At 40.0% G+C, this 16393-nt stretch overlaps 1 protein-coding gene across 1 annotated transcript; it reads right to left on the bottom strand.

Annotated features, from left to right (window-relative positions):
• Positions 1 to 6133: 6133 nt before the first annotated feature.
• Positions 6134 to 16015, bottom strand: PARP2 (poly(ADP-ribose) polymerase 2; the record flags this gene model as incomplete). Its single annotated transcript, XM_084240210.1, has 16 exons — positions 6134 to 6293; positions 6410 to 6534; positions 6763 to 6861; positions 7221 to 7320; positions 7476 to 7603; positions 7830 to 7964; positions 8046 to 8109; positions 9196 to 9334; positions 9667 to 9829; positions 10556 to 10658; positions 11222 to 11297; positions 11740 to 11836; positions 13481 to 13531; positions 14085 to 14155; positions 15007 to 15159; positions 15913 to 16015. 16 exons carry the CDS (start codon positions 16013 to 16015, stop codon positions 6134 to 6136), a joined length of 1767 nt encoding a protein of 588 aa, XP_084096336.1.
• Between the last annotated feature and the right edge of the window lie 378 nt (positions 16016 to 16393).

Genomic DNA, 16393 nt, shown 5'->3' with positions numbered 1-16393 from the left:
AGACGCACAGCACAGAGATGCCTCTTGTGCTAGAGATGCAAAACCTGAAGATATCAGTGGCTTCTTTCTTGATAAAACTTTAAAAATTAAAGTCTTGGGCCTCCCTGGTGGCCAGCCACTGCAGCACGAGTTCGAATCCAGTCTATCTGCCTGTTCTGCTCCCCACTCTGTCTCTGGTGAATCCTCTTCCTTCCCCCCACCCCACATCTCTGTCCTGTACCCCAGCTCTTGTATGCATAAATAATTAATCTTTAAAAAAATAAATAAAAATTAAGTCTCAGAAAATCTCAAGTATAGATCTGCCTGCGTTTTCATGTGGATTTGAATCAATAAGGAAGCACATGGATATATGGATATTTTAATATTTTCCCTGTTTTTGTTACTCTTTTCTGATTTACCATTTATCCTTAGTAAAACTAAAAAGTAAACCACATCATTAGTAGGTATTCTTTGAAAGTGGGCTTTTGAATTACTGCATTGCCTGCTGGCCAAAGGACTCTAAAATAGTCTGTTCCTGTCAGGAACTTTAACAACTGATGTAGACCAGCATTCAGCTTGAAAGAGAGAGGAAGACCTTTCACTTGTTCGAAAAAAATAAGAAAGAGGGAATCAATGGTGCCCCATCAGGGCATTTAGAGAGAACTGAGAACTAGGGCAATGCTAGGATCCCCTCACAGAAACTTGCCCATCTACTCAGAACTGCCCAGATGAACAGCGAGAAGCCAGGTTACTTACTTCCACAGCCTCTGAAGCAGAATCTTCTGTATTCCACAGCCTCTGACAGAACAGCAGCTATGTAGTATAATGGTTTTATTCTTGGAAGAGTCTCAAAATTAGCTCGCTCTCAAACTGAAGTTCATAAATAAAATGACCTGAGAGGTGGAATAATCATAACTGACCAAAAATAACCATAACTGATCAAAAATATGTTAAGAACTCAGAAGTTGTTTGTTACATATTTTTGGTTAGTCATGGACTGACTTACCATGGACTGTGGTCCTTTTAAGTAAAAGGTCTGGACGATATGATATTATACATAGAGAACCCCAAAAACTCCACAGAAAACCTAATTCAACTCATCAATCAGTTCAGTAAAGTGGCAGGATACAAAATCAACACGCAAAAGTCAGTAGCCTTCCTATACACAAACAATAAATCTGAAGAAGAAGAAATCAAAAAGACCATCCCTTTTGTTATTGAAACAAAAAAAATCAAATATTTGGGAATAAATCTAACAAAAGAGGTAAAGGACCTATACAAAGAAAACTATAAAACACTGTTAAAAGAAATAGAAGAAGACACAAAGAAATGGAGAGACATCCCCTGCTCATGGATTGGAAGAATAAACATTATTAAAATGGCCATCCTTCCAAAAGCAATATACAGATTCAATGCTATTCCAATCAAAATTTCAATGTCATTCTTCAAAGAAATAGAACAATTATCGATGAAATTCATATGGAATCACAAAAAACCCCGAATAGCCAAAGCTCTCCTGAAAAAAAAAGAAGGGAATGGAGGCATCACACTCCCAGACTTCAAACTCTACTACAAAGCCATAATCATCAAAACTGCATGGTATTGGAACAAGAACAGACATACAGACCAATGGAATCGAATAGAAAATCCAGAAATAAACCCACAGATTTATGGTCAACTAATCTTTGACAAAGGAGCAAAGACTATGCATTGGAGCAAAGAAAGTTTGTTCAATAAATGGTGCTGGGAAAACTGGGTCGCTACATGCAAAAGAATGAAGCTTGACCACTACCTCACACCATACACAAAAATCAACTCAAAATGGATTAAAGAACTAGACATAAGACCTGAAACCATAAAATATATAGAAGGAAATATAGGCAAAACACTACGTGATTTGCACATCAAAGACATCTTTACAGACACATCACCCAAAGCAGTGATAGTGAAGGCAAAGATAAACAGCTGGGACTACATCAAATTAAAGAGCTTTTGCACAGCAAAAGAGACAATAACAAAAACAAAGAGAAACCCCACCAACTGGGAGAACATTTTTGCACCCAACACTAATGATAAAGGACTGATCACAAAAATCTGCAAAGAGCTGATGAGACTCAACAACAACAAAGAAAATAATCCAGTCAAAAAATGGGCAGAAGAGCTAAAAAGAAACTTCTCTGAAGAGGAAATGCAAATGGCCAACAGGCATATGAAAAAATGTTCAACATCACTTGTCATCAGGGAAATGCAAATCAAAACTACCATGACATACCATCTTACACCAGTGAGAATGGCACATATTAAAAAAACTAGCAACAACAAATGTTGGCGAGGGTGTGGAGAAAAAGGAACTCTTCTGCACTGTTGGTGGGAGTGCAAACTGGTCCAACCACTGTGGAAAGCTGTGTGGAGATTTCTGGACCTACTAAACATAGAGCTTCCATATGATCCAACAATTCCACTCCTAGGTATTTACCCAAAGGACACAGAAACATCAATTCCAAAGAACACCTGCACCCCTATGTTTATAGCAGCACTGTTTACAATAGCTAAGCTTTGGAAACAACCCAAATGCCCAAAAATAGATGACTGGATCAAGAAGATGTGGTACATATATACCATGGAATATTACTCAGCATTCAAAAAAGATAAACACATGCAATTTGCAGCAACATGGATGGCGCTGGAAGGGATCATGCTCAGTGAAATAAGCCAAAAAGAAAAAGAAAAATACCGGATGGTCTCACTCATAGCAGGAATCTAGAAAACTTAAGGGACCAGGAAAATGAATAACTATAAGAAAGTGAAAATCAAAATCAACAAAAAACTATGAACCAGAGACACTTTTAGGGGGGCGGGGGCGGGAGGGGAGGGATTGGGGTCAGAATGGGGGGGCTGCAATTGTATGGGGAATATAACAATAAAATTTATATAAAAAAAAATAAGTAAAAGGTCTGGAACCTCTTATTTTCTTACAATTCTGTCTTATGGGAGAAGTTCCCTGAGGCACTTTTTTCTCTAAGGGTTAAGAAGGAAATGTCTCCTGTGTCCAAGAATTCAAGAATGTTTTATATGAAAAGCCAAGGCGATTAGAGTTTTGTTGTGGGTTGGTAGGGTTCTGTCAGAAAAATACCACTACATGGTGGTCTAGAAATGAGTTTTGAGAATTTGGGGAGTTGAGAGGTACTGAGTTTTGTGCTTGCTTTTCTGATTCCAGATTTTATATGGAAAAATTACTGATATCAGGCCTTGTCATCTTCTTGAGCTAGAGGATAAAGACATAAGAATGCCATCAGCTCTTATATCTTGATCATATATTTTCTGTTTTTATGTATACCTCATGCCAGGGCTCTACATAAACTTCTTCTTCTTCTTCTTCTTCTTTTTTTTTTTTTTTAAAGATTTATCCATACAAAAGCTAGGGCACAGGCCAGAGATGCGGGGGGTAAGAGGACTCACCAGAGACAGAGTGGGGAACAGAACAGGCAGATCCACCAAAACACACTGCTGAGGGGAGCAGTGGGTGAGACAGGAGAGGTCTGCCTTGCCATGTGGGCCTCTCCCTGGCTGGCCAGGGATTGAACCCATGCTGCAGAAGCTGCGGACCACCCCACAGTGCAGCGCTCAACCCCCTGCGCCACCAAGGAGGCCTTCTACATATCTACATCTAAACTTCTAAATCACTTTCTCTACATATACCTTGTGACCAGAAGTCAAGTTAAAGTAATTTTAAATTAATGATTCATAATTCTACCTGAAATCCTAGAGAAGCACAGAATGACATTATCCTAAACATTATCCCTTTATTCCTCTAAAAGCCTTGACTGCAGACTGGAAGAAGCTCTAGATGTCTGTTCATGCTCATTCAACAAAACACATCAGGTCAGGCTGGAGAACTGGGAATGGGAAGGTTAAGCAAAGGCTAACTTGCTTAGTAGCTGAGCATTCTTGGCCAAGTCACTTGAACGACTTTTTACTATGTTGTAGATACAGTGAGGTCATAGCCGGGTTGCTAGGAGTAAAGACAAAAGCAGACTCTCGGTACAAGTAAATAAGTACACAAAGAAGCTGAAGGGAAAATCAGTTTAGGTTTCTAACAAACAACTTCTGAGTTCCTAACATATTTTTGGTCTCCCAGTGCCTGGAGGCATTCCACAATTATAGCCACTGGATTTTGGATTCATAGAACATAGCCTTGTTCTCTAACTGTTCACAAAAGGCCCTTTTTCATTACTAAATTTTTACATGTTTTTGTGTATAATTTGCTTTTGAAATCTAGAGCAGACTTGAGAGAGTCAGTGGGAGCTCTTTGCTCATAGTTAGAGATCTGTGCGTCAATGATTACAAAAGCAGAAAAAAAGAAACCGTGGCAAAAAAGAAAAATCCCATAAACTGCTGGCTTTACATCTTCTACTTGGAGATAAAACACATCACTTCCACTCATAGTTTCTAAATGAGTAAAGGAAGTCACATGGTTCCACATAATGTCAGAGGGAAGGGAAGTATTATCCTACTATGATTCTGGAGGAAACAGCAGCCAGATAGATGGGATACCCCCCTCCCAAGAACTTATTGTTGGTGCTTTTCCACTGTGATGACCCTTAATCCTTGTTTTTAAGTCACTTAAGATTTATAGAGGAGTTGCAAAGACAGTATACCCTTGACCTAGCTTCTTTGAATGTCAACATCTCATATAATAACTGCTGTATTTGTCAAAACTAAGAAATTCACATTGGTACATTAATTCAGACTTGCTTTGGACTTCCCATTTTACTGCTGTCTTTATTTTGTACCAGGGACCAGTCCAGGGTAATCACACTGCATTTGGTTTTCATGTCTCTTTAGTCTCCTCCCATTATGACAGTCTCTCAGTCTGTCCATAACGTTGACACTTTATTTTTTTTTAAAGATTTATTTATTTATGCATACAAGAACTGGGGTGTAGGCTAGAGGTGCGGGGAGTGGGTGGGTGAGAGGATTTACCAGAGACAGAGTAGGGAACAGAACAGGAGAAATGACTGAAATACACTGCTGAGGGGAGCAGTAGGATAGTCAGGAGAGGTCTGCTGTGCCACATGGATTGCCCCCTGGCCGGGGATCGAACTCATGCTGCAGTGGCAGCTGTGGATAGCTTCATAGGTTGTGTCTTAACCCCTTGCGCTACCAGGGAGGTCCCAATAACATTGATACTTTAAAAGAACACCCGCCAGATGTTTTATAGAATGTTCTTCAGTTTGGCTTTGTCACTGTTTTCTCATAAGTGAATGAGATTATGTATTTAAGGGAAGAATACGAGAGGATGTGTTCTTGTTATAGCATATCAGAAGTACATGTTATCACATGACTTATTACTGGTGATGTTAACCTTGACCTTTCAAGATTAAGGTGATGCTTGCCAGATTTTCTCTTTTTTTACTGAACCTTTTCATATTCTGTTAGAAGCAAGTCTCTAGATCCAGCCCACACCCAATGGGAATGAAATCTCTAAAAGGTACAGGTATCAAAGAACTGTGGGTATATGTTAAAATAATCACATTAATCAATACATTTTGAGGTAGATCTTTGAGAAAATATCTTGATTCACTGACCGATAGTATTTATCCATCGATCTTGACCATAGCAATTATTAATTTTTTTTTTAAAGATTTATTTGAGGATTCACAGGGCAAGGTATACTTTGTCCTGGAACTGAAGATAGACTAACATTACAAGAAGTATCAGTATGGGGCCTCCCCGGTGGCACAACTTATGAAGCTGTCCACAGCCACTGCAGCATGAGTTCGATTCCCGCCGGCCAGGGAACAATCCACATGGCACAGCAGACCTCTCCTGACTCGCCCACTGCTTCCCTCAGCAGTGTATTTCAGTTAGTCTGCCTGTCTGTACCCCACTCTGTCTCTGCTGAATTTTCTCACCCCCAACACCTCTGGCCTGTACTCTAGCTCTTGGATGCATAAATAAATAAATCTTAAAAAAAAAAAAGAAAAGAAAAAAAGAAAAAAAAAAGAACTATCAGTATGTGCCTGGAGAAGTAAAGCCCAAAGAGGTCAGTGGTAGATTTGTAGTATTTTTATTACAGAAAATTCAAAAGTACAACATTGCTTATTTTCTTGCTTGAAGATCCTATCTTCTCTGGTTTATCTAATATCAACATTTACCACAGCTGCAGGAAATTAAATTGAACCTTGAGAAGATATCGCATACGGACCTGGTTGGGGTTGTAGACGATAAATTCATTGTAGTTCAGGGTATAACCATCTGGATTCAGAATTCCGGTATCACTTGCTGGTCCTAAGGGCACTGTACTCCCATTCCTGCCAAGTGGAAGAAAGTGTGTCAATAGCTGCCTGTGGTTCAGAATGTAGAATAGAGAAAGTACAGTCATCTGGCCAAAAGGAGTCTTCTGACCCTCCAGACTCTGGATACTTACAGGGTGATGGAAGCAGTAGGGCTGGGTGCCATCTTGCCCATCCCCTTGGTGCTGTGTTTGCCCTGAAGTAATCCTTCTGCCTCAGGATTTGCCTCTAATAGTTCATTACACTGACCTAGAGCTACCTGCAAACAAAAGATGTTTGAATGCCCACATCCTTCTGAGAAGTGGGTGGCTCTAAGGCCAAACAGAAACTTCCATTAGTACTTTCTTTCCACTCCAGCAGAGGAGCCTAGTGTAATGGAAATTGCCCTTGGCTTTCCTTCTGGGTAAACCAGTGGTTCTAGGATCAAACTTTTCTTTGGGAAAACAGGAACCAATATCTAGAGATCATAGATGTATTCCTGCCTTACCTCTGATAAAAGCAGCAGCCCAATATCCTTTAAGCGGGAGGCAAAGCAGTAATTGGCACTCTTAGAAGACATGTCAGCAAAGTAGATTCCTTTTCCAAACTGAAATATACAAACACCAAAGTCAACTGCTGGCCCATTATGTTAGAAGGGAGACTCATACCACTGACCCCAGGTTTCCATGATCTTAAACCCACTACAGAACCATTTTCATTTCCCTTCACTAATCTGTTCCAGAGAAGTCAGAAGCATCAATGAGTCCCTGCTTTCTGAGGGTAAAGAGGGGAGATATTTTTAGGAATTTAAAGAAAGACACAGCAAGAAATGTCAGGGTTATCAATAAACTGTCTTACTTCTTGGGAGAAGCATCAACTAATCCTAATCTAGAAAAAAAATGGACTGAGCCAATTATTTGTCTCCCTTTCCCTAGTGTCTCGTTCCAGGGTTCAGGTTTTACTCACCATGTAACCTGTGATGGGAGCCTCAGCTGGGGCAATTCGAAGGCCATGACTTAGAATTCCCACCCAGTTGCTCAGTCTGGAACCATGCCATAGCAGCATCCTAAGGAAAGGTCATCATTATTGTACTCTTCTGTCCTTCTCCTACAGACACAAGCCATTAACACCAACGACTGCTTCTGCGACCCTTCTCTATAAGTTCCACAACTGCACTTCAGGCAAGGGAATGCTTTTGCAAATCCAAAGCAAAGCTGAGACCTGTTATGAAGGTCCTCTCTGAAGGCTTCTTTTTCACCCTCCTTCTCTACTTCAAAAACATCCAGCAAGGTCATTGTATAGTCACTGTGTGTGGGAGCATGGGTAGACTGCAGGTACTGGGAAATCACCTGTGGAAAAAAGGGAAATAATGGCTGCAGTGGACTCTGCAAGAGATCAGGTTGAAGAACCTCAGAGCTTCTGATATAAACTGGCAAAACTTTCTGCTCTTAAATAGTCTCACAAGAGCTCTACCTCCGCCAATTCCTAGCAAAAAAGAAATGCTGCTTTACAAAAGAGTGCTCTTCAGGGAGAGTAGAACATATAAGTATGAAAATAAATGATCATTTCTCTTACTTTGAACTCATTACTTGCATGGTCCAGAGGGTGCAAGGCACAATGCAGTTTTCTATAGTGTTGATCCAATGGGTGTTCTGGGCTTTGAAGTTCTGTCTTCACCAGTTTAATGGCAATTTCAATATCTCCCAAAGCCTGACAAGATGAGGTACAGAATCAGTGTGGGAGGAATCTGGGACAAGAAATTTAATACTTCACAATCCACACATATCTCACCTCCAGAAGTTGTACTTTGTCTGACAGCTCTTTCTCTGTTTGGATTAATGGAGGGGTCCGGAGCCTAAAGACAGGAATATAAACATTAGTGAATTCTCTTAATGTGGTCAAGAGGCTCATAATTAAAAGCAAAAAGCAAAGATCGGTCTTTTTTTTTTTTTAATTTTTCTAGAGGCATGTCTTATTTTATTTATTTGTTTGTTTGTTTGGTAGGTTTATACATGCACTGGGTACAATCAGAAGTGCGGGAGGGTGAGAATTCACCAGAGCCAGAGCGGGGAGCAGAGCAGGCAGAAGGACCGAAGTACACTGCTAAGGGGAGCAGCGGGCGGCAGGAGAGGTCTGCGCGCCATGTGGGACCCTCCTCCAGTGGTCGGGGAACAGCCGGGGATCGAACTGGTGCCGCAGAGGCTGCGGGCAGCTTCGCAACCCAGTGCTCAACTGCTGCGCCACCGGGGAGGCCCCAAAGATGGGTCTTTTATAAAATAGATGTAAGAAACTTTCTCCTTGAGAGACAGAAACTTATAAAGAAACTTCCAAATATACAGAGATCATTATATTGCAGATAAGATAAAACAAGCTGTATAGATTTTGACATTTGGGACTGAAGTTGAAATTTTTAAAAATGAGGTCCTTTTTTAAGTAAGGTATATCAACATCAATAAATAGTAGTTTGGATATAGTCCTATTTAGAAGTAGACCTGTTGATTACTCAGGGTTATTTCTAGGTCACAGGGCTCTTTTATTAAGTAAGCAATAGAAACAATAAAAACAGAATAAGCACCAGAAAACAGGATCAAAACAGATAAAGTGTATTTTTTATACCTAATATCAATATCACTATCAAGTGCATAGAAATGGTATGTGTTTATAGTCACCTTAAAGACTAGGGTATGACTGAAGGTGTTTTACTTATTGTTTGGATAGGTAAACCCATTCTCTGGAGTTGGTAACTTTTACTTGACCGACAGGCCAGAGATGGCATCCCAGACTTGAAAGCTGATTAAATAGGCTACTAATTAGTCTTTTAGCCCTGTGTGTATTCAAGATTATTTCCTTAGAATGATTAAAAAGATCATAGTTGCTACTGAGTGATACAGAGGATATAGTTGGGTAGAAAATCAAAGTGAGGTAACAGCATAGGCCTTACCCAAAATCATGTGGGATCCTGGTGTAGAATTCATTGCATGCTTCCACAAGAGCTCGTCCGTGCTGGCCAGCTCGAATGCAATCTTCAATCTTCCTAAGAGATTGGTAGCCTGCCTTGATTTGTCCCACTGTCAGCTTCCCTGTGGGCCCAGTCAGAGATCAGACTCTACAACTAGGGTCCCACCCTGTAAATGGTATTTATGTCCCTGTCCAATGAAGACTCTCGGTTTTTTTTGCGGGACCCTCTCAGGCGGCAGGGGAACGACCGGCGCTCAGAGGCTGTGGGCAGGAGGCCCAAGACTCTTACCTTTTAACTGTCAATTAGTTCCTCATTTCCTGCATACAACTCCTAATCCTCTGTTTCTTCATTCAGTAATGCTAGCAAGCTTTAAATCATAACAGTAATAAAATATCCCACTAAAGCAACAAGGAAATATGAGGACGGAATGTAGGATAGAATTTGTATTCCTACCAAGTGGGGCTTTCTTGGTATCGTATTTCATTTCTATCATCATCTCCTCCATGGCCTGGACATTACAGATCAACTTTATCAGCTCCTGCACACGAAGATCTAGCTGTGACTCTGGTTTCAGGGGGGATTTAAGAGATTCTTCTTCTTTTGTTTCCTCTTCACTCTACAGCAAAAAAAAAAAAAAAAAAAAAAAAAGGTAAATCATAAAATCTGAAATGATCCACTTAAGCTCCCTGCACTGTCTCCAAAATATCCGTGGCAGGTAAAGATCAATCAGTCTCTGTTTAAACACAGCCCATTTCATTATTAACCTAGTTGGAATACTCAAATGGGACTTCTATCTTCTAGTTCTACTTCTGCCTCCCATAGTTAAACACTCAGAGAAGTCTAAAAATTCCTCCTTAATATGATGTTAATATATAAAGACAACTCTTGGGCCTTAAATCTTCTCATCTGAAAAAGACTAGTTCTGTTTTTTTCAGATATATGACAGTTTTCAGCATCCCGGTTGCACCTCAGTTTGTAAAAATTATTATTTTTTTAAATGGGGATCTATAACCAGTTGTGAATACAACTTTGAAGGTACTTTTACCACTTTGATTATTTATTACTCCTCTTGATTCATAACATTAAAACTCTGGAAAAAGGACCTAAAACTTTTTAAGAATCTTAGTAAATAACAGACTAGAAAGCATATTCTATCACATTCTACAGCTTCTGCAGAATAGCAAAGACCTGAGGGAAATGTAACCTTTTCTCAGGTGAGAAAATAGCAAGACTCAAGATATCCTGGCCTTTTCTGGTCTAGGATCAGATCTAAACCATTCTGCAGGACTTCATGCTGGCTGAGAGAAATAATTTTTCCCCTAAATGTATAGTCAGAGTTTACCTGAGTGTTGGTGCTATAGTCCATTTGCAGCATATCATATTTTCCAGCCACCTTCTCAAACTTCTCACGGTCATTCCAATTGTTATTTGTTTTGTCAAGGAATCTGTAGAGTCCAAGGTGGTGAGAAAACTTCACAAATAAGGTTCACTGTATGGATGGGCTTATAATTATTTCCTTATGGATTCTAAATTAGGACCCTGAATGGACAGAAAAACTCTGAAGACAAAGGCAAGAAAAAAATGGGGGAAAAGGGCCCTTGAACTTTCCAAGGGCTTCAAAACATCACAAAGGCCATTGAGATTTAAAAGATCCCTATTCAGTCTTTGTCTCTGAAGGAAATATTCCCAGAGGTGCCAGAAAGTTCTTCATCCATATTATATTAAGATAATTTTTAAAACTGTAGCTGGATATTCTCATCCCACTTTCCCCAAATTTCCTAAATTGTTGGTCATATGCTGAATACATCAGATACTTCTGTGTCTAGTACATTTCAAGCTTCCAGGGATTTAGTCAATAACTAAGTTTACAGTTTGGTGCTCCAATCACAGAATGTTACAGTGGAAAGACATTAACATTTAGGCCAACTGACACAGAAGATTCTTAAAGAAGATACATCAAAGTAGAGAATAGGTAATTTCTGTACTCATATTTTTTTTTAGCACTCACTTCTTCAGAAAGATTTCCTTGGCTTTGTTGAGGTCCTGTGAACAAGCCACCAAGCTGTGCTGACCTATTTTCCCAACTGCAAAGCAAACACCACATATAAGATGGTTCCCTATCCCCCAATCCAAGAATTCTTTAACAATAACAAGCCATTTGTCTAAGGTCTCTCTACTTACAGCTCACACATAGACAGGAAAGGCAGAGAAGAAAGGAGGAAGGGCTTAGGGAACTGATTCTGTTGCTATCAGTTATCTAAGTGTCACAGTCTTTGAACAGCATCAGGATATAAATCATAGGTGAGTTCTCAGCCTCAGCAGGCTACTCTTACTTTTTTCAATGGGAACTTTCTAGTAAGGATGTCTGCCACTTCCCAATATCAAAAAGCACAATTTGATTGATAAGCCTTTCCTAAATTATAGATCCTCCATTTCAGCCATTTAAATCCAGAGGATTTAATCCAGAGATTAAATCCAGAGGCTTTCAGAATGGTAACTCAGAAAATCCATAAAAAAAGTTATTACCTCGGCCCCATCTCATCCAAACACTGAAATTTCTTTGGGCATCATCTTCTAACAGCTGAATCAAATAGTACTTGTTGTTGTTGAACTGGAGATTGGTCTGTGGTTAAGAGAAAATAAGAACATAAAAGGACAGAGGTATGCAGATGGAAGTGACATAAACCAAAGACTCTTCCTTGGTCATAGGTGTTAGTGTTTTCCATGAGGTGAAGAAATCAGATTCCTGTAATATTAAGGATATAAAGAAGAAATAGGGTTTCTATTATTAAGCATTGGATTCTAAGGGATTAAAGCTAGAAACTTCCTAAAACTCTTTACCCATCTCATATATCTGATACTGATTGTGTGTGTGTGTGTATCTTAGCTCCCTGTTCAGATACCCTAGGCCATAGATGTTTCTCAGTTCCCCATCCATTCTCAATCTTTATTTATTTATTTTTAAAGATTTATTTATTTATGCATATAAGAACTGGGGTGTAAGTCAGAGATGTGTGTGGGGTGGTGGTGGTGGTGAGAGGATTCACCAGAGAGTGGGGAGCAGAACAGGCAGATCTACTGATATACACTGCTGAGGGGAGCAACAGGCGAGGCAGGAGAGGGTTGTGCCATGTGGGTTGCTCCCTAGCCGGCCAGGGATCAAACTCATGCTGCAGTGGCTGGAAATGGCTTGACAGCACTGTCTTTAATGCCTCCGCCACCAGGTAGGCCCCCATTTTCAATCTCTACTTATCAAATAAAAATAATTTTGATACCCCAAAGTCTAGAACTACAACGCTTATTTGTTTAGGCAACTTACCCTTTAATAGTTTTTATTACAGCCTTGTTTTGTCAGCTGCAGCAATTTGATAATGAGCTGAGTGCAGGACAATGACAGGAAAGAACAGAGGCTAGGCAGAAACCACTGCCACATCTGTCCCATACCAAACCTGACCTGACCTGCAGACATTCAGGGAGACTGTGACTAGTGCCTACCAAGAGATGTCCTGTAAGTTATTCAGAGTGAAGAGAGGGAGCAGTAGCAGTGTTGTAAGGCCGAGCCCTGGTTATCCAGGCACCTGTCTTTGATAAACAGGTTGTTCCTTCCTATTGCATGCCTGCTCACATTCTAAAGTTAGAGAATGTTAGAACAAAAAGGGACCATGAGGTCTTTTCTATCTGCTCATGATATTTTAAGTGAAAGAAGTAGTAATCAGGGTATACTAGATAGGTTTTAAAATTATATATGATGGATCAATAAATTCAAATATGATGAGATATTCAGGAATTATATTAAGGCAAACATCAGTTCAAAACAATAAAGATAAACAAAGAGAGAAAAGATATTTTAAAAGAAAATGTTAGTAAATTTAACTACAAAATATTTAAAACTTCAATAAGGGTAAAATGTATACCATAAAGATAATCAAAAGGCAAATGACACATTTGGAAAATTTATAAGCAACAGGTATTACAGACAATGGACTATTTAACATATTACATAAAGTTCCTTGAAGCTACTAAGAAAAAGAGTAAGAAAGATGTGTAGATAAAAAAAATGAACCAATAGTTCAATAAGATATGAAATCTGCAAAATGATCCCATAGATGATTCTACTATCAGGTAGAGTGTGCTAGGGCTAAATACTTAAGAATATGAACCACCAGTGGATAATACAAGGGACTTCAAAATTAAAGACCTGGGCACTGAGACACTATCAAGAAAGATCAAGAAGAAATTCCCATGTTAGAAATGCTCCTTCCCGTACCTGATTTAGCATGACATCATAGACGTCATTCCCTTCACAGTACACATGGGCCTAAAGTGAAAAGAAAAACTGACATTAGGATCATTTCAGTCCTCAGAAGATCCTGAACACTTAATTTCCTTATGCCTCAAGATGTCATTCCCCTACACAACCAATATCCACTTCCCAGGGAAAGAATGTCAAAAGTTTGTTCTTGGTAGAATTTGATTCTTACAATACAAACATGTTACCTTTTTAAATTACAGAAACCCTAATGATTCTAACCTAGCTAAAGGAAGCCTGCTTCAGAGGAAGCCTTTCTTCTGCACTCTCAAGTCTTTTCCATTCATTAGTGGCTCAGGCCTTACCAGGATGTTTCACATTAGAACACAGACAAGTCTTCCTTGATAAACCCAACTTTCTAATCTAACTTTCTCTAATTTGAGAAAAAGAATTAGGTGTGGAAGACTGAAAACAACCCCCCAAATTAACCATGTTAAAAGACTCAAATCCCACCACTGCCATTTCTTAGCTCTGAAGAAAATTAATCACTAATAATATTTTGAAAAGGAATCCCAGTAACAGCACTGCTCTCAAAGAAACAATGGATCGAGTAGTCTCTCACCTTTCCAACCTTGGTTGTGCACTCTGGGTCAACGGGAGCTTTTCCCTTTATCAGCAAGGTCTTCACAGATTCTGAGAGAAGACAAATATGAACTAAGACTACATGTATGGAATCAAAAACAGCTGAATGGTTAGATGGAAACATGTCTTTATTAATTTTACTCTCCCCAAGCAATTCTGATGTGCCCAGAGCTTAATTCATCTCAAATACTTGAAACTCAAGATTGTGAAAAAGTAGACTAGTCCTATGGTATGCTCGAAGGTTAATTTTATCCTAAAGAAAGGAAGAAATAAGGGTTTAAAGATCATGAGACAGTTGGATCCTCCTCCCCCACCCCCTTTTCATTTATCTATGGTTTCAGTTATCAGAAGTCAACTGCATTCTGAAAATATAAAATGGAAAATCCTAAAAATAAACTGTGTAAGTTTTAAATTGCACACTCTTCTGAGTACTGTGATAAAATCTCACACTGTCCTACCCAGGGCTTGAATCATACCTCTGTCCCAGGTATCCATACAGTATATACCACCTACCCATTAGTCAATTAGTAATTGTCTGGGCTATCAGAATGACTAAACCACTATAAACCGCTTATGTTCAAGTAACACTTATTTTACTTAATAGTCCCCCCAAGGTGCAAGAGTATTGATGCTGGCAATTTGAGCATGCCAAAGAGAAGCTATTAAGTGTTTTCTTTAAGTTACTGTTAATCTTTTACTTTGCCTTCCCGATTTATAAATTAAACTTTATTATAGCTATGTGCATATAGGAAAAAACATAATAGACATAAGGTTTGCTATTATTGGAGGTGTCAGGCATTATCCCCTGAGGATAAGCAGGAAGTGCCAACTGTGTCCCTCCCTTGTCCTTTCAGAGACTCTTGATGACCCGTGTCCTCCCTGGCCTACCACATGAAGCTGACCTTTGTCTTCTGTCCTTTCATCAGCCATTCCTTTAGCCACAGGCTCCTTTTTTACTACCTGCCTCCCACATCGTCGGCTTTTCTTGGCAGCAGGAGGTTCTTCTGCTGCTTTGTTGCCATTAACTCTGTCAGTTTCCTTTAATGCTGCAGAAGCTAAGGGCAAGAAGAATAGGCAAACAAGCTTGGTTTATGAAATGGTTTTGGATGGTTTTGCAAGTTTACAAAGATATAACAGCTGTTGATAAGAGTCTAAAAAATTGCCTCCTAATTGCTATTCTAGCTAAACAGTAAAATAAGTGAGCCCAGGACTCTGGTGCCGTCATAGCCTGAGAAATGAGTCTCAGAGTCTGTTTATCTCTTCTGTTTACTTGTACTCATCAACAAACCACCCCAAAAAAGCTATCTCCAAACTACCAAAGGAAGATGAGAGAATATTTGGTAGAGTGCTCTGGAGAAGGCCTAGCTTACAGCCAGCTCTGTCTTTTTCATCTGTGGGAACTTATATAAGTTATTTCACCTCTGTACAGCACTCCCAACTATGAAAATCGAATCTGTAGGCGTTCTATATATTTAAGAACATACTACACATAGTAAGCGAGAACTCATCATTCTAACAGTCGCATTTTACTATCTCTGAAACTGGGATGCAATTTACAATGGATGACACACGCAGCGTTTTAACTGGAAATCTTTTCTTTCTTAGTGGTTCATAAAATAACGATACGCCTTACAATTAATCTTTTTAAGATGACATAACATATTTACAATAGTATAGCACTGTTAGTTGTTACATCCATCACATCAAGAAGAGGTGCAGCCGAATTTAAAAGTTTAGCACCAAAACTAGTTTGGTAGCCATTGTGGTCAGGGGCGATGGAGAGGGAAAGGGGCTAGCATAAAGGGCACCGGTTCCACTAGCGATTTCCCGCCTCCCAATATTCCTCCCGGCAACAATGAGCTCCGAACCTCGGGTTCGACCGCTGAAAGCTCCCCGCCGTCTTGCCGCCATAGAACCGAATGACGTCACCAGGCTCCGCCCGGAAAGGTCGGCCAATAGTGACAGGGCGGGAACACGCAACTCGCTTGCGACTTAGTGAGAAGACGCCTACAAGACACAGGGCAAGGCCGCCACTCATATTTGCATGTCGCTATGGCTTGTGGGAAGTCACCCTAATCGAGATATGTCTTTAGGTATGGGAGCCTTATAAATACGAAGTAAGGCTACTTTTACGCATAGGGCGGAGGGAAGCTCATCGGTGGGGCCACGAGCTGAGTGCCTTGCGTCACTCCGTCACATGTCCCTTGGGAAGGTCTGAGACTAGGGCCAGTAGCGGCCCTAACAGGGCCCTCCCCGAGCTCGGGGAGGTGAGTTCCCAGAGAACGGGGC

This window comes from Talpa europaea (assembly GCF_964194135.1).
Source record: "Talpa europaea genome assembly, chromosome: 8".
NCBI classification, from domain to species: Eukaryota; Metazoa; Chordata; class Mammalia; order Eulipotyphla; family Talpidae; genus Talpa; species Talpa europaea.
Note: the sequence above shows the minus strand (reverse complement) of the source record. Positions and strands in the feature narration are given on the sequence as shown.